Source organism: Delphinus delphis, chromosome 11 (assembly GCF_949987515.2).
Source record: "Delphinus delphis chromosome 11, mDelDel1.2, whole genome shotgun sequence".
In the NCBI taxonomy this organism is placed as follows: Eukaryota; Metazoa; Chordata; class Mammalia; order Artiodactyla; family Delphinidae; genus Delphinus; species Delphinus delphis.
This window is the reverse complement of record NC_082693.1, coordinates 41,353,089-41,375,037: the sequence shown is the minus strand read 5'-3', so window position 1 is coordinate 41,375,037 and position 21,949 is coordinate 41,353,089. Positions and strand designations below refer to the sequence as shown.

The 21,949-nt window shown below is 49.3% G+C and overlaps 1 protein-coding gene and 1 pseudogene across 1 annotated transcript; both read right to left on the bottom strand.

Moving 5' to 3' along the window:
• Positions 1-12,336: 12,336 nt before the first annotated feature.
• ANKRD33 (ankyrin repeat domain 33) lies at positions 12,337-14,659 on the bottom strand. Its single transcript, XM_060026226.1, has 4 exons — positions 14,539-14,659; positions 14,211-14,351; positions 12,683-13,078; positions 12,337-12,488 (listed from the first exon to the last, which is right to left on the bottom strand). The coding sequence occupies exons 1-4, from the start codon at positions 14,657-14,659 to the stop codon at positions 12,337-12,339; spliced, it is 810 nt and encodes a 269-aa protein (XP_059882209.1).
• Positions 14,660-20,836: 6,177 nt separating this feature from the next.
• Positions 20,837-21,694, bottom strand: LOC132434294 (uncharacterized protein C10orf143-like; annotated as a pseudogene).
• Positions 21,695-21,949: the final 255 nt, after the last annotated feature.

Genomic DNA, 21,949 nt, shown 5'->3' with positions numbered 1-21,949 from the left:
TCCTTCTAGAAGGCTCAGAAGCAAGGGCAGACTTTGGGGCTGGCTGGGTGCGAAATATTTTGGCTCCGCCCGCCCCCCCCTCGGGGACTCCCCCCTCTGTCCAAATCCTTCAGCCTCCTCCCTCGTCCCCTTCGCCCCCCTCCGCAGCCTCTCACTACTCAGCGCTCAGCGCAGGGTAAACAGGCCCAGATGGGGCAGCTCTGAGTCAGGGGTGACAGTGGGATGGCTTTTCTGCACCACGGGCGGTCAGAATGGAGGGAGAGGCTGGGAACTGCCGTGGACTGCCCCCTTCGAGGCCGCCCCTCACCCCACCAAGTGGAGCTTTAGAGCTGGGGACGGGGATCCTCCCTCAGGACACTGCTGGGACAAGGCGGACAAGGTGCTTTGGGGAGGGGAGCAGAATGGCTTCTCCTGGAGAGAGAAGCAAACCTTTCCTCCTCATGCCCTTGCCTGGGCTCAGAACAGTGACCTTGTTGTCTTGCTTTGCTCCAACCACTGTGAGCACCCTGAAGGCAGGACTCCGCTTCATCCCTAGCCTCAGGTTATCCTCAAAGACTCTGAAGTCAGAATCCAGAGCAGTTGTATAACCCTAGACAAGTGACACCTCTCCGTGCCTCAGTCCCCCATCTGCTAAATGGGCATAATAAACAGTGCCAGCCTCATAGGGTTGTCCGGAGAAGGAAGGGACATGATGCTTATCTCAGTTCATAGCAAAGATGCTAGCTGGCTGAGCCTGGCACAGGACCTCCATGACAGTATTTAATTAAATTAATAAATGAAAAGGTTGGGGAGGTGATGGCCTCAGAGCCAGGTGGAAAGATGTTGGTGTTAGAAGCAGAAGCAGACTTCTAAGGTGTCTTGCTCTAAGATGGGGATTCTGTAAGATGGGCCAGGGCATCCCTCCCAGGCCCCCACACCCTCTCCGACAGGAATAGAGGCTGGGGGAGACAATGACTAAAGGCTCAGACGAGCATCAATTGTTGACTGACCTCACTTCCTCTGCTGAAACCCTTCCCAGCCCCCACCCACAGCTGCTTCACAACTTGTGAGCCTTGTGAATTCCAGAACCAAGGCACACCCAAATTTCAGTGTCAGGGCAGAGCTGTGTCCTGCAGCCAATAGGAAGTACTATGGGATTACAGTATCTGCTCTTTCAGATTATAGTGGCCGCTTCAGCACACTATTAGCTGCAGAACTGGGAGTGTGGCTGGTGTCCATCTTTCATATCCACTCTCCCCCATGCCTTGCTGTGGTTTAGGATAAACCCTTCCCAATCCCAGCCCACGGATCTGTGTCCTGAGAGGTGGAAGGAGCGGGGGGGTGCTTCCCCAAGGGAAGCATTCCGTCTGAAACACACGCTGAGAACAGAAACATTGAGATGGACAAGAACTGAGCATCGCTGGGGAGAGTCCGTGGGGATGGGGGACTTTATCTGGGAAGAGTTCATGAAACAGATAAAAGGAGAGCAGGGTTTGGAGGAGGAAGACGGGGCCCGATGCAGGCTGGCTGTTCCTCAGGGCTGGAGTCTCCCCACCTCTCCAGAGCATGGAGCCCTGTGGATCCTGACGGGTGTGCTTTGGGGCTTCCTGTGGACTCCATGCTTTCCACAAAACACAGAGAACCTGGGGAAGGCAGCAGAGGAGGGACACAGAGTTGGAGAAAGCACTGGAGACTCAGCCCAATGAGGAAAGGGAAAAGGAATTACAGACTGCGTCCAAGTCTACAAGAATTAATTACTCAAAAGGACCAGCTGTTCCCCATATACAGTGAGGACAGAATAAGAGGAAACAGGCGTAAAGGGCTAAGACTTAGTTAGATTTAGACATTTAGAAGAATTTCCCAGCAGTGTGTGAAGCAGAGGCCTGGAGATCCTAGGAAAGGTATGTGGGGTGAAACTTCAAGGAGATTCTCACCTATGGAAGGCAGGTGACATGAAGGCAGGGGATTGGACAACTTGACCTTTCAGGACAAGCTATGAATGTTGAGTTCAAGCATTGCTCTTGATACTAGGGCAGGGCCGGCTTCGCGGGTGTCCAACCTGTACAGACACCACGCTCGGTTTAATGCTCTGCTGGTACCATCTTGGAATTCTTAATCATATTTGAAAAAAGGGCCCAGCATTTTGCACTGGGCCCCACAAATTATGTAGCCAGTTCTGCACTGGGATGAGTAGGAAGGAAGAGCAAGGAGTGGGACTTCCCTGGGTCCAGTGGTAAAAAATCGGCCTTCCAAGGCAGGGGATATGGGCTCCATCCCTGGTCTGGGAACTAAGATCCCACATGCCACGGGGCAACTAAGCCCTTGCACCACAACTACTGAGCTCGCGCGCCTCCACAAGAGAGTCCGCATGCCACACACTACAGAGCCCACGCGCCCTGGAACCTGCGTGCCACAACTAGAGAGAGAAAACCCTCAGGCCACAACTAGAGAGAAGCTGGCACGCCGCAGCAAGACCCATCGCAGCCAAAAATAAAAAACAAACAAAAATACCCAAATAAATAAAGAAAATAAATAAATATTTTTTTTAAAAAAAGCAAAGCAAGGAGGGTGGGACGGTTAGCAGAGGGTGAGGTGGGCTTTGCTCCATTTAAATTGAGAGTAGGAGATTTAGATCAGGCAACCTAGGGAGTTTTTCAAATGAAAACAGTAGAACAGGATACATAAGGAGGAAGAACTGTGGGTCTCCTTCAGGGAAGAAGTGGGGCAGATTCCTATGAATTCCATTTATCCATCTGTTCAACACAGAGGAGAGAGTCTCAGCTCTGAGGGCTGCAGGGAGAGGACGTGCCCTCCCTAGGTCTCCTCCGCTCAGGCCAGAGGCACCCTTCCACCATTACTCCATTACCATGGAGTCCTGAGAAGAGCAGTAAACCAGGCCTGGCTTAGACCGGATCCTCCCAAAGGTTCTTCCCAGCCTTGTGTTATCTCCTTTGGCTGTAAGATTCAGGAAACCACCTGGTCCTGGGCCCTGACACCACAGCTCAGGTGAAAAGACAGTTTGGCCACGGCTAATGTTTGGGGAGGGTAGGGCAGCCAGAGCTCTGTCCAGCACCTCAGGAAGAGGCTGGCAGACAGAGGCCACATTTTGAGCCACTGAGTCACCTTCCTCTTCCTCTCCAGCTCTTCCAGGATGTCCCCTAGATGGGTTTGTCCACTCCTTGCCCAGCCGGAGCCCTGAGGATGACTCATCTCAGGGGGGAAGCTCTTAGGAAAGGGATGGCACTACAGGGCAGGAGACTGAGATGAGACGGTGCCCGCACGATGCCTCGGGGGCCTGGGCTCTGTTGAGAAGCTGCCCCAGTCCCATCTCCTCCTCGGCAGTCCAGCGACCTGTGGATTGCCCCTCCCCACGGGCCTCCTCGAGGCCCTGACTCTCCTCCTCCAAACCGGCCCCAGCGCTGGAGGAGAGCACCCAGGCTCACCCTCCATACCTGTAAAAAGGGGCTGCGAATTCCATCTCTACCACATTCTCCAAATGAAAGCAAAATACCTGTGAACATTCTCCTCTAGCTGTGAAACTCTCACAGCTGTCTGGCTTTGAGAGAAGGAGACTGTGCTGTGAGGCAGGAGAAGGGCGTGAACTGAGAGTCTCCAGGAGGGCGGAGGCTCGCCTATGTGACAGGGGCCTCAGTTTCCTTACCTGTTCGGAGAGGAGCCCTAAATACCGCCTCTTCTATGAATAGCTCTCTGAGGGGTTGTTGTATAGATGAATGCAGAGCCACTGCAGAGGACCTGGAGGCACGAGGCAGCCATTCTGAAAATAACTCAGGAAATCCTAAAGACACACAGAGTAAATACACTTTAAAACTCTGCAGAAGAGTTTATAACGAGAAGTGACTGTGTCCATCCCCAGACCCTCTTGCTGGGGCCGTCCCCTTCCCAAAGCTATTTATTTCTCTGACATTTACCTCTATAACTCTAGATAATATGTTTACACTTCTATCTCTAGATTGTTTTCAGCTTTACTGAGGTATAACTGACAAACACAATTGTAAGGTATTTAAAGTATAAACATTGTAAATCAACTATACTTCAATTTTTAAACAGATGCAAGATTTTACCAAAAGATATTTAAAATGTACATCGTGATGATTTGATATACGTATCCATTGTGAAAGGATTCTTCCCATCTAGTTAATTAACACATCCATCACCCCACATATTTATCTTTTTTTTTTTTGGTGAGTAAAATTTAAGTGCTACTCTCTCAGCTAATTTCAATTATACAATCACGTGTTATCAACTATAGTTGTCACTGAGCAAAGGGCTTGTGGGCCCATCACGCAGAAAGTCCAACTCTGCCGGCAGGAGTTTGCAGCAAAGTAAGGATTTACTGCAGGGCAGCAAGTCAAGGAGAAGGAGACAAGCCTCAGATCCACTCCCACATTGTCTCTGAGTTAGGGGTTTTTTTAAGGGGAAGAACAAAGAGGCTGGGATTAATCATCGTCTTCTGACATTTCTGTGACATTTCTTTTTTTTTTTTTTTTTGCGGTACGCAGGCCTCTCACTGTTGTGGCCTCTCCCGTTGCGGAGCACAGGCTCCGGACGCACAGGCTCAGTGGCCATGACTCACGGGCCCAGCCGCTCTACAGCACGTAGGATCTTCCCGGACCAGGGCACGAACCCGTGTTCCCCGCATCGGCAGGCGGGCTCTCAACCACTGCGCCACCAGGGAAGCCCTCTGTGACATTTCTTAATCGTAGTTTCGAGAGTCAGGATGTTTCTGGTTTATGATTCTCTGGCTAGTTGGTGCATGGATTAGGGGTCTGTTAGCTGATCTTGCCTCAGAGAAACAGCCTAAGGTTTGTACATTAATGGTGATATTTATAATCGCAATTTTAGTCATGAACGATGTTATCAACAACTGCAATTTTAGTCACCTGACTCTGGTTGATTAGTGTTCAGTTAGCACAGGATTGAGGTCAGAGGGGACCAGAAAGGGAATAAATTTTGGATAAAGAGATTAATCATAAACTTGGTAAGGGAACTCGGTTTTAGGGGGACTCAGTTTCATAGTCACCATGTTATATGTTAGATCCTCAGACCTTATTCACCTTACAGCTGAAAGTTTGTACCCTTTACCAACCTATCCCTGTTTCTTCACCCCTCGGCCTCTGGCAAGCACTTTTCTACTCTCAGTTTCTATGAGTTTGACTTGTTTTTAGATTCCACGTGTACGGGATCCCATGCAGTATTTGTCTTTCTGCTATCGCTAGATTTATTTATTTATTTTTTTGCGGTACGCGGGCCTCTCACTGCTGTGGCCTCTCCCGTTGCGGAGCACAGGCTCCAGACGTGCAGGCTCAGCGGCCATGGCTCACGGGCCCAGCCGCTCCGCGGCATGTGGGATCCTCCCGGACCAGGGCACGAACCCGTGTCCCCTGCATCGGCAGGCGGACTCTCAACCATTGTGCCACCAGGGAAGCCCTATCTCTAGATTTAAAAGCTTCGGAATTTGGGTCATTTAGGTTCTTTCCCTTCTAATTATTGATCATATGTTGTTCTTTTGTAAATTTAATAATATACCTTCAGTTCCTGTTCTGTTGGTATCACACAGTATCTCTTGACTCTTCACCAAGTCAGAAGCGTGGTACCTCCACTCTTCCCTAGAGTTGCCATTTTGCTGCAATAAAGGAAGATGTGTCCACTAGCTGAGGTGAATGATCTTGTTTTGGGGGGATGCTCCACTGAATCTCAGGACTTGAAGATGTGCTGAGGGTCTGGCTGAGCGTTTTGGATGTCACAGGAGTTCCCAGGGGCATCAAGACTTTTGCCCACTTTAAGCACGAGCAGGGCCTGGCAGTCTCTTGGGTGGTACTGCAGGGACCCTTGCTGCTTGAGGAGAGAGTCTGAGGAGTTAAAGGAACCATCCCCAATGGAGAGGGCTTGTTATTTGGACAAGGAGGGGGTCCCCAGGATTTGAGAGCTGGTAATGGCCCCGGCTGGGACAGACATTGTTTGAAAGAGAGGCTGAGTGGCCGGGTGAGGCCAGAGGCCAGCGGGATTTCCTTCAGCTCCAGCCACTCGGGTGGGTGGGACCAGATTGCTGGAGCTGGACACAGGAATGTGCCTTTGTTTCCAGCTGGAGGGGAAATGCCACAAACCCTGCCCCTTTCCTACCCCTCCAGCATCCGTGCCTAGGCTCTGCCCTTCCCAGCGCCAGGGGGCCTGGCAATGAGGGCTCTCAGCGAGCTCTTGTCTCCAAGACTCCCTCATCTGCAGGCCTCTGCCCCTTGTCCCCAAGGGCAAATCACAGATGTAGGATGTAGGGGATGGGGGGTAGCCAAGCTTGGTCCGGAGGAAACAACCACAAAGAAGGATTTAGGCTTTAGCTGCCCACCTCTCTCCTTCCTTCCTTCCTTCCTTCCTTTCTTTCTTTCTTTCTTTCTTTCTTTCTTTCTTTCTTTCTTTCTTTCTTTCTTTCTTTCTTTCTTTTCTTTCTTTCTTTCGCTGTGGCGGTTCTTTGTAACATGCGGGATCCTTGTTCAGGCATGCGGGATCCTCACTGAGGCACGAGGGATCTTTTTTGCTGCGGCGCGTGGGCTCTTCTTTGCAGATTGCAGGCTACTCTCTAGCTGTGGCGTGTGGGTTTTCTCTCTCTAGTTGTGGTGCGCAGGCTCCAGGGCATGTGGGCTCTGTAGTTGAGGCGTGCGAGGTCAATAGTTGTGGCGCATGGGCTTAGTTGCCCTGCAGCATGTAGGATATTAGTTCCCCGGCCAGGGATCGAACACACGTCCCCTGCATTGGAAGGTGGATTCTTTACCACTGGACCACCAGGGAAGTCCCCACCACCTCTCTCCTTTCCCTGAGAGGGACCATGGATTTCATAGTTACGGATGATACCTAGGTCTGTGGGGAGGACCCGAGGGTCAGGCTTGGCGCTCCCTCAACCCCCTAACTGCTGCTCCCAACGTTTAGACAGACTCTGCAGCCTCGACCACCGTCATACAGACTATGTGTGGAGCCGGTTGGACAGGGGACTGCAACGTGCTGGGGGCACAGGGGATAGGAAGGGCAGGGGAGGGGCCGGGAACCTCAGGGAGTGGGGGGACCCTGTCTTTATTTTTTCCTTTGTCAGTGAACCTGTGTGTTTGTGCACCTGTGTGATGGGGTGTGTTTATATGTGCTTGTATGGCTGGCCTCTCTGTATGGGACTAGAAGTGTGTGGACCAGTGGGCCTGTGTGTACTTCTGTGCCTGTGAGCCTGCAGGCCCCTAGGGCCCCTGGCTGACCCTGTGTCCGCATGTGACGTTGCCTGTGTGACTCTGAGGGATGTTACAGAGTCCATCCAACCCCAAGCCTTGTCCTCAAGTCCTCCCTTCAAACGCAGTTATCTTCCTTAACCATGAGAAGCCGTGGTCCCTCTGAGGAGGAGAGGCACGGCTGGCCTGGTGGCTGGTGTGATGGAAGGTACATAGATGTTTGCAACCATTTGGAAAGTACGACTGCCAGAGAGGAGGGAATCCTGTCAAGATGCCCCAGTTTGGGAAAAAGGGGACACACACAAATGAGCTCCCGCTTGTCCTTCTGTCCTCCCCACATATAGGTACTCCCTTGCCTTCTCTTGACCCAATAGGTGTTTCCTAGAATGGAATAGCCAGGGTCACTGCCACTCCTGGAACCAGGGCAGCCCCTAAAAAGAAGAGGGAGATGCTAATGGCCTCTCTAAGCATCCCAGACCTTGGTGGAGCCTGAACTCTGTTCTTTTCTTTATTGAGCCTGTATGGGTCTGGCACAGACCTAGAGGGCTTAGGGAGACAGACACGGTTTCTGCCCTCGCAGGAGTGAGGGGAGGGTTCCCCAGGAGTCCCCACAGCCTGGCTGACATCCCAGCGTGCGTCAGGACAGCCAACCTTGCAGTCCCCTCTGTAGGAGCCCCTGTCTGCCAGGTACCATCAGCGCTATGGTAATGGGGAGTGGGCCGGGCTTGGGGGCGCTGGGCTGCAGAGCTGAGTGGGAGCCGGCCTGAGAAGGCTGTCCGGGATAAGTGTGTGTTTTCACTTCAGGGGCCACCAGAATAATATCGTAGAATCACAGGGGAGGCCATGGGGTTCCAAGGACACGTCCGCTGGCCTCCTCCGCGGAACTGCCCTCTTGGTCGTTTCCTTACCCGTTGCCGCCCAGCACAGTAACAAAAGCTGCTGTTTACCGGGTGACCGTGAGCCAGGCGGTGCTCCGTGCCTCGCAGGCCTCCCGCTGTTCAGGCCGCACAACAACTCTGGGAAGTAGCGATTAAATATTATCACCATTAGATGTTACAGAGGAGGAGACCGAGGCTGGGAGGGGACCTGGTCACAGAGATAAGAGGCAGGGTCAGGATTCAAACCCACGTCTGTGGGTCGTAGCAGAGCGGCTTTGACGTGGCCTGTGCTCTTCACCACCAGGGACCTTGTCCTGGGTTCCTTGGCCTCTGTCCTGGGTTCCTTGGCCTTCAGTTTGGAAGCCGCAGGAGCCAGGCTGGGGGTGCTAGTGGACACGTGGACTTAGGGCAGCCCACTAGACTTCTTTCCTTGCTGGTGGCCTGAAAGGCTGTCAGGAGCTGTTAGAGGGAGAGAGAGATGGCTCGGCCTAGGACTCTAGTGGCCCTGGAGATGGTCAGGGATGGAGGGGTGGGTCTTCTCCAAGGTGGAGAGGCTCCCTCTGCTGGAAACTGTTGTCTGACCCATGGACAAGGAGTTACCACCTGCCAGCCCAGATCTACCCCAAGCCAGCGAGCCTGGAGGGAGAGCCGCAGAGGGATGGTTCTCTGGCCCTGACGGTGCCATGGTCACCCCTGCACCCTTGTAAAACTCAAACTGGTTGGAAGTGGGAGGGAGAGGTTCCGAGAACCAGGGAGCCTAGGCTGTGGGCGGAGTCCGGGCGTGCTGCCACGGAACGGACACGGGCTTCAGAGTCCGACAGACTTGAACTCCAAGTACCACTTAGCCACTTACCAGCTGGTGACCTTGGGCAAGTACCTTAACCTCATAGCCTCAGTTTCCTCAGCTGTAAACGAGGAAGGTCGTGAGGATTACATAGGATAATGATGACATTAAGGCCAGGCACAGTGCGGAGCGCTGCATTAGCTCAATTAATTCCCACAACAGCCCTTTGGTGACACTCCACTCTACATATAAGAGCCTTGAGGCTCAGAAAGGTCCAGTAACTCGCCCAAGGTCCCAGGCCAACTCTCAGGCTGAAGCACGTAACTTCCACGCTGTTCCAAGCCTGGAGATGGAGTTTCTTTACCTGGCTGCAATGCCCAGGGCCAGGGCTGGCTTCGCGTGCTCTGATTTCAGCAGTGGGTGGGGAGGAAGGAACTCTAGCTCCATCCCAGAGGTTCGGAAGCAACTCGGTCAAACTCGGCGCCCCAGGGCCCTCCCAGAGCTCCTCACCTCTCGACAGCACTCAACGGTTTACAGGGCCTTTTTACCCACATTAGTTAGTGGGTCTTTCCAATAACCCTGTTTGCCCCCAGTTAACAGATGAGAAAGGAGGCAAGGGAAACTTAAGTGTCTTATTCAGGATCACACAGGTAGGAAATGGCAAAGTTAACCTTGAACCCATTCTGGTTCACCACAGTTGCCTTCGGAACCCTCTGGGGGAAACCACACACTATCTAACCCTAATATCATTGTCACCTCAGTGTGTGTGTGTGTGTGTGTGTGTGTGTGTGTGTGTGTGTATGTTTTCCTCTATTCAAAGAACAGATGTGTTTTACTTATTTATTTTTAACTGAGGTATAGTTGATTACAATATTATATCAATTTCAGTTGTAGGACATAGTAATCCACAATTTTAAAGGTTATATCCCATTTACAGTTATTATAAAGTACTGGCTATATTCCCTGTGTTGTACAATATATCCTTGTAGCTTATTTATTTTTTTTGTTTTGTTTTGTTTTTGTTTTTGTTTTGCGGTACGTGGGCCTCTCACTGCTGTGGCCTCTCCCGTTGCGGAGCACAGGCTCCGGACGCGCAGGCTCAGCGGCCATGGCTCACGGGCCCAGCCGCTCCGCGGCATGTGGGATCCTCCCGGACCGGGGCACAAACCCGTGTCCCCTGCATCGGCAGGCGGACTCCCAACCACTGCGCCACCAGGGAAGCCCTTATTTATTTTATACATGGTAGTATGTACCTCTTAATCCCCTAACCCTATCTTGCTCCTCCGCCTTCCCTCTCCCCACAGGTAGCCACTAGTTTTTTCTCTATATCTGTGAGTCTGTTTCTTTTTTGTTATATTCACTAGTTTGTTTTACTTTTTAAGATTCCACAAGTAAGTGATATCATGCAGTGTTTGTCTTTCTCTGTCTGATTTATCTCACTTAGCATAATGCCCTCCAAGTCCGTCCATGTTGTTGCAAATGGCAAAATTTTATTTTTATGGCCGAGTAGTATTCCATTGTGTGTGTATATGTATATATATAACACATCTTCTTTATGCATTCATCTTTTGATGGACACAAGAGCAGATTTATTTTCAAGTCTTTCAAAATTTGGTAATACTTGACTAAAAAGTTGAAGCATTCTGTACAGAATTCCAAATAATTTATGTAGAGACTCCACCCCCAAGGGGACGAAGTATAACTGCCCACTCCTTAAGTGTGGGCTTCATATAATGACTTCCTTCTGAAGAGTGCAATATAGAAAGGGGGTAAAAAGAGGAACATAACAGTGGAGAAACCTGACAAACACCACCTCAGCCAGGTGATCAAGTCATGTGCGTAGGAGGTACCCTGAATATGATGTGAGGAGAATGGTACATCTTCCTCCCCAAAACCCATAACCCTCATCTCTTCAGAAAAACATCAGACAAATCCCACCTGAGGGACAGTCTACAAAATATCTGACCAACCCTCCTCAAAACTGTCTAGGTCATCAGAAACAAGGAAAACCTGAGAAAACTGTCACATTCGAGAGGAATCTATGGAAACATGATGACTAAATGTAATGTGGTGTCCTGAAAGGAATTCTAGACAGAAAAAGGATATTAGGAAAAAACTAAGGAAACCTGAATTAAGAATGGATTTTATTAATAGTAATGTATTAACATTCGTTCATTAATTGTAACAAATGTACTACACTCATGTTAATAAAAGAGGACACTGGGTATGGGGTACATGCAGACTCTCTGCATGACCTTCACAACTTTTCTGTAAATCTACGACTGTTTGAAAAAATTCAGTTTATTTTTTAAAAAGGCCTAAAGTTTCAAGAAGATACTTAGTGAAAAGTCTCCCTCCCACCCTTCATCAGCTGCTCAGTGTTCTTCCCTAAAATACTGTCATGTCTCTTTCCAGAAAGGGGCTGTGAGGCAGCATGGCTTGGTGTTAAGAGTCTGGCCCCTACAACTGGAATGGCTGGCTCTCAATCTTGATCTCTGTCCGTTTCTAGCTGTGTGAACCTGGGCAATTCCTAACCCTCTCTGTACCCTGTGTCCTCAAAGATAAAATTCCCATTGGATTATTGGGAGAGTTAAATGTATTAATGAATATAGTAAGCACCTTACAAGTGGTTGCTTTCATTATCACAAATAAGCAAGCAAACATATCTATGCAACAAATATGTTAAGAAAAAATACCCAAAACTTGGAAATAAGGCACACCAAAAAATCACTGAGTGCCCTTTCAAAGATATTTTAGATCATTGGCTAATAACCCCACCTATGGGTCATTCAGGGGAAGTAACTAAGTTTGCTATACGATTTACTATTGATTAGTGCGCAGACTGTAAAGTTAAGAGGTTAACTTGTAGAAGATTGATAAATAGCAAATTATTTTTGTCTGGTAAGAAAAAAAAACAGTTATGGTTTTATTGCCAGGTAGGAATTGATATTTTTGTATCTATCTTTGCAATCTTATTCAAGCATTCTTTTTTCCCCTGAATGTCTATAATAGTTTTTCATTTCTTCCTTTGATCCATCTGGCTGGTTTGCTCATTAAGTAGTTCATAAATCTTGGTACTCACTACATATCTGTATTAGTCGAGTTTATCTTGGTGCGGATTGTACTTTGACAGATAGTAGCATGCCATACACACTGTTCCACCCCTTGTTTGGGGGTTTTTTTCACTTAATACATCTTGAAGATAGTTTCACATGAGAACATAAAGAGCTTCCTTACTCTTGTTTTGCCACTGTATAGGATACATCATACGGGTGTGCAGTATTTACACTCAGAATCAATTTAGCCAGTCCCCTTTTGATGGACACCTAGGCTGTTTCCACCCTTTTACTGTTGCAAACAATGCTGTATGAATAACCTTGTACACAGGCTGAGAGTACAGTCACTTAGACAGAGGTGGATGGGAAGGCAGAAGGGGCTCTAGAGGGCAAAGGAGCCTCAGGGAGGGGCCTGATTACCTAGTCCCAGCCCGGCCTATCCCTTCGTCCCCTGGCTCTGTGCCAGCCTGGCCTCCTCCTGCCTCCTCCTCTCCATCCTGAGCTCCTGGTATCTCCAGACAGGAGGGGACAGCCTTCGATTCCCTGCAGACCTGGGCTCTGGCTTCCACTGAACGCCAGATGAGGGTGCCTTGGAGAGGAGGATCTTAGGGGCTCGGGGCCTGGGGCTGGTACTATCTCTGGGCTGGAGCCACTGATGGCACATGCTCAGTACACCCTGAGGGCTCTGGTAGGGGATGAAGACCCGGGGGCCAGGGATTTCCTGGGGGAGTTGGGGTACTGGGGGAGGGGGCGGGGCAGTGCCTAGCAGCTCTGGCACAGACTTGCTTCGAGTGCCCAGTGCAGGTGGGTGGTCAGGGCACAGGGTGTGGCAGGCAGTGGTGAGGAAAGGACTCGCCAGGCTGGTCGTGACGGTCACAAGGTGGTCCAGGACACCCCCCTCCTGAGGAGACTGCGCGAAGGGGAGGCTCAAGGTGGCCTGAAGTCGTTCTAGGAAAGACGGGGCGGCCTGAGCCTGGGCCTGTGCCACAAGCCCGGGCAAGGCTGGCCACTCAGGCTGGTAATGATGGCTGAGCTGCTCCACTTGGGGCCGCCGCAGCAGCTGCTGGATCCTTTGCACCGTGTCGAAGCTGTCGGTCAGAAATGCCCACTCCAGGGCTGTCTTGCCCCTGACAGGATCCACTGCAGTCAGGTCGGCACCTGGGGACAGGGACGGGGTGACATGGGGTAGGACAGGGATTGGTGACTTGCAGAAGGGCAGATTCTTTAGCAGCAGGACTGATTGGGGTTACATGCAAAGCCACAGAGTCCCGTCCTGTTGCAGCTGGAAGCTGGGGCCCCTCTGTGGCTACAGCCCAGAGACAGTCCCAGTCCCAGATCCCAACTTCCGGTTTAGGACTGATAGAGAAATTGGAGTCCAGCGAGGGGAAAAGACTTCACAGAGACCTACTGTGTGTGTGTCGGGGGGGGGGGGTATCTCCAAAGCTGGAGAAGAAGAGACCTCCTGAGCCAAGGCACTGACCAGAGGGCTGGTGTGACGTTTGCCCAGGATGGGTGGGGAGCGAGCTGTACCCTCCAGAGCAGGTGGAGCGGGGATTCTCATGGTTCCCACTCCTGGTTCTTCTCTGCACCACCACACACCCCTAATCCTGGGCGCCAGGGGAGTGGCAGTCACTCTGAGACAAAGGAGGGGGTGTAGAGCTTCCTCCCTTCTCACCCCAAACCCAGTGTGACGGGATGGGAAAGGGAAAAGCTGGAGGCTGGGGTCCCCCAGAGTGAACAACAGAGAGCAGCCCCACCTCAGGGAGTAATGAGGGCCCGAGACTCCACAGACAGTGTGGACTTCACCCCAGAACAACTCTACACGGCCACACGTCTCAACTACCCATCACTGCATTTCTGGAACCCTGGCTCGTCAGAGCTGGAAATCAGCCCAGAGAAAGCCATCACTCTCATCTTACACTGGTGAGACCCAGAGAGGGAAGCTGTTTGCCCACGGTCACTCAGCTGGGGGCAGAGCCGGGATGAGAACTTAGGAGTCTGGTTCCAGTTACCAGCCTTCTTTGTATTAGGTTCTCCAGCTGGTCTAGGTTATCCTCCCAAGCTTTCTTTTCTGGGACCGCCATTCGCAATGCAAATAGAGCTATCAATAGCTGGACTTTGTTGCTTGTGAGAAGCGCCAGCACACTCCCCTCCTCCAGGAAGTCAGCCTGGATTGATCTTCCATCTCCACCTCTCTCCTCATTGCAACTATGACAGCTGATTTAGTGTCTGGTGGGGAGGCGTGGGGGAGGGACTGGAGACCACACATCCTGGTTCAGGCCCCATGCACCTGCCATGAGGAGGGCAGCCACGCATTCAGAGCGGTCCCGCATGGCGGCCTTCATCAGCGCAGTGAGCCCCCGCTGGTCCCGGCGCTCCAGGTCAAGGCCAGCATAGTAGTTGATCAGGAGACTCACCAGAGGCACATGGCCTGCAGGGCACCAAGGGCAGAGCTTAGCTACCCAAGAAAGGGATGACAAAGCCCCAAACCCACCCTCCCCCCAACAAGGCAGCATCTGGGGTGGGAGAACGTCGGTGCAAAGAGTGTGGGACTGTGGCCGGGTCTGGGGTGGGGGGGTGATGGGGTTTGGTAAAGGGTGGGGTTAGCAGCCTCTCACCTGCTTGGGCAGCCAGCATGAGGGCTGTGTCTCCTTCTTTGTCCTGCTGGTTCACATCCAGGAAAGGACAGCGGCTGAGCAGGGCTACAACACTTTGGAAGCCGTGGTAGCATGCGACCATGAGGCCTGTCTGGGGGAGGGACAGCTCAGCCCCGGTGCTTTCCTCCATGAGCTCCTTGCGGGGGCCCTGTGCCTTCTACCCCACAACTGTCCCAGAGATGCTCCAGCCCCTGTGAAGACCCACTCTCACCCACTCCCTTCCTCCTGAGGACCCAGGCTGTGGCTGTTGACCCTGAGACTCTCTAAGGACGAGTGTGGCGTGGTGAGGACACAGAGCGCCCCCTGCTGGCCTGTGAAGCACCCAGGGTAGCTCACCCTCCCATTGCTGTCCATCTGGGTGGCCTCCTCTGGGGAGACCCCATCGTCCAGCATGGCTTGGAGCTGGGCAGTGTCATTGTGGAAACAGGCCCAGTACAGGGCGCCCAGCACGCAGCTTGGGGTAAAGGTCTCGTGGTCGGGGCAGGACAGGGTCTCAGCAACGTCCAGCCCTCCCTTCTGCAGTGTCAGTTCCTCCTCTTCCATCCTGGGGGCAAGAAGGTGAGTCTCCCCTCCTCACGCAGTTGGCATCTATAACACAGAATGAAGGGAACAGTCTCCCTGGATTCCGGGAGGGGTCCCAGCAGCTGGCCCTGGGGAGAGCTTTTGCCCGCTGGAGTCTCCCGTCGCATCCACCTTGGAGAGAGGACAAGCCCCTGGCAGGGAGGCCGAAGGGCAAGAGCCCTAAGAGGGCCGAAGTCGTTCACTGCAAGTGAGGGTCCTAGCGAGAGTCAAGGAAGAGAGGCGGTCTTCTCTTTCCCATGGGACCTTACCTGGGGTTTGGAGGGTCCCTAGGAGGCAGTCATTGCTGGGGCCCAGCCTGGAGCCCACAGCATCCCCCCAGACTCCTGGGAGCACACACACCGGGTCTCTGGAGTGTCTCGAGGTGGACTAACAGCCCCAGGAAGCAACGCAGGTAACAGATGGCGCGACTTAACAGAAAAAGCTGCCTCAGACACCTCGGGGCTGAGCCGGATCAAGCCGGGCTTGTTAGGGATCGGGGGGCGGGCGGGGACGCTGCTCTCCTCTCCAAGCCGACCAACACGCGCCCCGAGAGCCTGGCCGGGGTGGGCGGGGCCCGAGTCAGGGCGGCTCCTCCCCCGCGGAGGCGGCTCGGAGAGTAAGACCCGCCTCTCTGCCGACGCGCTCACCTTCGGCCTTCTGGGGAGACTAGCTGCCGTAGAACCAGACCCTTCGACCATGGAAGCGTTGCCAGGTTTCGGAACTCGGCCCCCAAAGCTGAAGTCCCTTCCTCCTTGGTGGAGCAGGGCTTGGTGAGGGGGTGGGGGTGGGGTGGGAGAGAGTGCAGGTGAAGACATCTCACTAAATAGGGACTGGGACGGAGGTGGGGTGCCAGGGGTCACCTGAATCTATTTTTTGAGGTTCTGGGAAAATTAAAGTATAAAGAATTGCTTAATTAGGGGTACAAAAATCAAGATATATTAAGTTTAATGGATTAATCTGGTGTGGTAAATTAAATATGAAATATTTAAATTGTGTTAATACTTAAATCATTTAAATTAAACCATTTATTTACAATTATTTATTAAATTAATAAATTATTATTAAAGTATTCTTTAAGTTAAATTACTATTAAATATCAAACTTAATGAATTGGGTTTGGACCTCAGGTGTAGAAAATGGAGCCAATCATATTGCTCTATTTATATCACTCCCACTATCAGACTGTACAAGATCTCTCTCTTGTTTTATTTTACTTCATTTGGTTTATCTCTTTCATCCCTGATCCCCACAGCCCATCCTCCTCCTTTCCTTTACCAATTGACACATATATCCTTGAAAATGTACACTTCATTGAAAAAGGTAGTGTTGATTTGTGTCCGTCTTAAGTAACACCTTAGATTGTGCTACAGAGCTCATCGTGTTTGTTCCTTTTACTCAGCGTTATGTTTTTGGGATCTGGCCTTGTTGCGTTCTGTGCAGCGCGCCAGTCATGAGTGCCTTTGGTTGTAAGTAACCAAAAGCTGACCTCAGTGGTGTTGGTGGCTGCCACATTCTGGCAGTTCAACATCCATCCAAAACTACAGAAGCTGGAAAGCTAAAATGACACCTCCCAGGTTCTTGTGAGCTAGGAATCTGTGGTTTAGGTCCTGCTCTTGCGTGAGGCATAAGTCTGGAATAGAACTAAGTAGCATGGGACATCCGTTTTGCTGTCACAGGTCATGACAGATGCAGGAGGGTCCTGGTGAGCAGCTTCCTGATTCATCAGCTTCCTGTAGTAGTGACTGTTGTTTTCCCCATCATAGGCAGAGGTCACATGCCTCCCAAAGCTGGGAGTTGTTCCAGGACCTAGAGCCTGCTTCTCCATTTAAACTAGCCAGATTTATTTCTGTTGTCTGCAATTGAACCCTAACTGACACATGTGGCTTAAACAAATAGAGGTTTATTCTTCATACGGGATAAAAAGTCCAGGCATAAGAAGCTGTTGGTGTTGACTCTATGTTGTCAGGGCCTTCTCTAGGAGTCTCTTGACTTTTCCTCATGGTCACAAGATGACTGCTGTACCTGTAGCCATCACAGTAAAATGTGGTGAGTGCACACTATGGACTCTATGCAGCAGTTAGAAGAAATCTACCAGGTTATGTGTCAGAAATCACTGATGAGATGATAGAATCCCTGTCCATAACCTCCCTTCTCTCTAGTCACCTTTTATTATAGTTTGGTGTGACCAGGTGACACAATTTTGGCCAATGAAATGCAAGCAGCAGTCTGATGGGTGAATCTTTGCTCTCTTGATAAAATATGTGAGGTGTACCTTTTAACCTCTTTCTTTCTTCCCTCTTATTCCTGCTGAATAGAATTCCATAGTGTGCATCCACCACATTTTACTTACCTACTCTTCCAGTGATGAACACCCATGTTGCCTCCAACTTCATGCCATTGCAAGGAATGCCGCAGTGAGCATCCTTGTACATATCTAGTTGTAGACCTGAAAGAGAGCATCTCTGAGACTGCTAGGTCCTAGGGAACATACATACTTATTGACCAGGTACTGTCGGATTGCTCCCTATTTTGCAGTGCACCCACCAACAGTGCATAAAAGTCTCCCAAATCATTACAAACCCTCGTACTTATTCGGCCTTCTAATGTTTGTCAATCTGATGGTACAGAACTATAAGGGGCTATTGCTATCTTACATTGGATTTTTCTTGTTATCAACAAGGTGAGCATCTCTCCACATACCTGATAGTCGTTCTTGTTTCCCCTCCTGTGAATCACCTGTTCATAGCCTGGGTCCAATGTTCTATTAGAATTTCCTGTCTTTTTCTTATTGAGTTTTCAGGAATTCCTTTTAATATTCTAGATAATACACCCATTGTCAGATGGGTTTTAAAGGTGGCAACTGTAGCATAAACCTTTCTGTTAGCTTTATCTGTGGTGAACTTCATCGAAAGAAATCCTGAATTTTGATGTGGTTAAATTCATAAAAAATCTCCTTATACTTTGTGCTTTTGGGCCTTGCTTAAGAAGAATTTCCCACTCCAAGATCACAAGGATCTTCATCTCTCATTACTCTTGCAGTTTTATTTTTAATATTTAGTTTTTAATCCATCTGGAATTTACTTTTATATATGGTGTGAGGAAGAGAGCTGTTATGAACTGAATTGTGTCGCCCTACAATTCTTATGTGGAAGGCTTAACCCCCAATGTGGCTGTATTTGGAGACAGTGATATTATGGAGGTACTTAAGACTAAGTGAGTTCATGGGGGCCCTAATCCAATAGGACTGCTGTCCTTTTAGAAAAGGGAGAGACACCAGAGCACGCTGTCTTTCTCTTTTTCTCTCCTCCCTTCCCCCACCCCTGTGTGAGCACAGTGGGAAGACCATGTGAGGATACAGTGAGAAGAGGCCATCGACAAGCCAAGGAGAGAGCTCTCACCAGAAACCAACCCTGCTGGCATCTTGATCTTGGACTTCTAGCCTCCAGAACAGTGAGAAAATAGATTTCTATGGTTTAAGCTTCCCAGTCTGTGGTATTTTGTTATGGCAGCTCAAACAGACTAATACAAGATCCAGTCTTTTCTCCAACTAGTGAAATAACCCCATCTATTAAACAATTCTCTTTCCCCTGATTTGTAGCATCATCTTTATCATATATAAACTTCAAATTTTCTTTAATGTTTTATGTTGTGTTTGAGTTCTTATATCATTTTACTAGACTGTTCCAGTGCTGATGCAACACTGATTTTATTACTCCAGCTTTGTAGTATGTCTGACTACCTGATAGGATGAGTTCTCCATATTTCATCTTCTTTTTCAAAATTGATTTTTATTCTTTCATATAAAATTGCAGGACTTCCCTGGTGGCGCAGTGGTCAAGAATCTGCCTGCCAACGCAGGGGACACGGGTTCAAGCCCTGGTCTGGGAAGATCTCACATGCCGTGGAGCAACTAAGCCCATGTGCCACAACTACTGAGCCCGCGTGCCACAACTGCTGAAGCCTGCACGCCTAGAGCTGGTGCTCCGCAACAAGAGAAGCCACCGCAATGAGAAGCCTGTGCACCGCCACAAAGAATAGCCCCTGCTCGCCACAACTAGAGAAAGCCCGCGTGCAGCAACGAAGACCCAACATGGCCAAAAAAAAAAAAAAATTGCAAATAAGTTTGTTGAACTCTTTAGAAAAAATTTGCTGGCATTTTGATAGGAATTGCATTGAATTTATAGATTAATTTGGAGAAAGTTGACTGCCTCACAATGTTAAATTTTCTCCTCCACAAACACGGTATATATCCATTTTCCAGGTTTTCCTTTATGTTCTTCAATAGTGTTAAATTTTCTCCAGCAAGGTCTTATACATTCATTGTTAGGTTGATTCCTAGATTCTTTATAGTTTTTCTTGCTATTGTAATTAAAGTCTCATATTTTTGTTTTTGTTTTGCTTATTGTTGACGTAGAGTTAATTTTTTCTTTCTCTTTCTTAGACCTCATATATGCTGGATCAGATTAATCGCAATCCCCCGTTCTCATTATTGGTGCCTGTATAGTCTGTTTTTATTTAGCTTATTAATTAGTTAATTATTGTTAACACGGCAATAAATACCCGTAATACCACCTCCAAATGAAAGCTTGAACTTGACAATACACTACGTGATTTTCCCAATGTAACCCCTGCCTCTCCCCACCCAAGGCAGCTCTAATCCTGAATCTCATGCCCTTTGTTTTGTTCCTTTATATATTGTTTTATTGCATCTTTAGGTATTCCTTCAAAGCATATATATTATGTATATTACCCATATATAATTCTAGTATTTTAGCTTAAAGGACGTAAATGCTGTACGTAGCCTTCTGCTGTCTACTTTTATCACTGAATAACATTGCTAAGGTTCGTTCATATTGTCGTGTGGTGCTACAGTCCGGGCATCTTTGTTGCTATGTGTATATTCACTCCATTGTGTGAATATACCACAGTTATCACGCTGCTTTATTGATGGATATTTGGGGGGGTTCCAAGTTTCTGCCACTATAAATTGTGCAGCTATGAACACTCTTCTTTTTTTTTTTTCTGATCCAGCATGGAGGTATGCAAGATCTTAGTTACCCGACTAGGGATCGAACCCGCGCCCCCGTGTAGTGGAAACGCGGAGTCTTAACCACGGGACCGCCAGGGAAGTCCCAAACACTCTTCTTTTTTTAATGAGAAATTTCCATTTTAATATAAAAGTGGTCCTGTGCCTGATAACTTCAGTTAGGGACTCACACAGAACAGACTGGGTACTAGCATTTAGTAAAATTCAGTTGAAGATTACAGTGCATTTTAAATATAAAAATAAGGCTTTTCGTTTAAAAAGAGTACATAGCCCTGGATACATCCGTAAAACAATGGAAAAGTATAAAGCAGGGCTACATCTAGTTATGGGTCCATAAGCCACAGGATTCTCAAACCTCACAGGATGTTTGATACTGAATTTTCTTAAACTTTTAAATAATGCAATTGATCTTCTCAGGCAAGATGCATTTGAAAGGAGGCCTGGTGAGTAATAACATGTGGAGGCTCTTCTGAAGTGATGGGATCCTCCTGGCTCTGGCGCAGAGGCCCATGGGAGTACCTGGCGGAGAGGACAAACCGGGCTGCTATTTGAACAGGTGGGCACCCACCTCCGTCCATGAGAGTTTTACATTTGCTGGCACACGAGGGTTCCAAACCACACTTGGAATCTTCCTTTTTCAACTTGCATCTTCTAACAATTCTCTGTATGGTTAAAATGTCCAGATTCCCCCGCAGTGCATCTGGAGCAAGGCTGAGCCGAGGAATCCCCACACTTGGTCTCCCCTGGCCACTGTCTGTCCTTCGTGCTCCTCCCGGCTCCAGGATTCCAGGGTGCTCGCCTTCACCTGGGGGCAGCCCTGCTCCTGTGCAGCTGCCTCCAATCTCCTGCAGGCCATTTTCCAGTTCCCCGGAATCTGCAGCTCCTCTGGCCTCTGCCGTCGCCACCGGACCGGGGCCAGAGTGTCCACGCTGCCCCAGGCCTGAGTCCGCCCAGCCTCTCATCAAACGCTCTTGCATGATTGTGTATGCAAGAGTATTCTAGGAGTGGAATTGCTGAGTCAAAAATCATTTAATTATACAATTTTAGGAGATAATGCAAACTTGTTTTCCAAATTGTTTGTACCATTTATAACCGAACCCAGTAAACGTAAAAGACCCTGTGCATCTTCTTCCACTCTTGTGTTGTCAGGCTTCTAATTTTTGCCAGTTAGAAGGATGTGAAGTGGTATCTCATTATGGTCTTGATTTGCATTTCCCTAATAACTAATATTGTTGCACATCTCTTCATATGTTTGTGGACTGTATGTAACAGAATTCTCTCGCTGGACGCAGGCTACCCAACTAGAGAGTACATTTTCTAGCCATCCTTGCATTGAGTATGACTATGTGATTAAGCTCTGGCCTAAATTGACTCTTTGTAAGTGCAGATGGTATGCTCAGTTTCTAGAAGTATCTTTAATGCGATGGGAGTGTGTTCTTCTCATCTTCACCATCTTGCCTTCTGGCTGCAGATGTTATAGCTGGCGCTAAAGCAATCATCTAGGACCATGAGGCAGAAGCCATATGTTAAAGATGAAGGAACTACAGAGAAGGCACCTGGTTTATTTGTCTATACCTGGGCCCAAATCACACTGTCCTAATTACTGAAGCTTTAAAAGGAATCACGGTGTCTGCCAAAGCAAGTATTCCCACTTTCTTTTTCTCCTTTAACAATGTCTTGACTACTCTTGGTCCTTTGAACTATTGGTATTTTGAATGTTTGTCAAATGTGACAGACAGAAGACGGCCACAAATCCTTTGACAC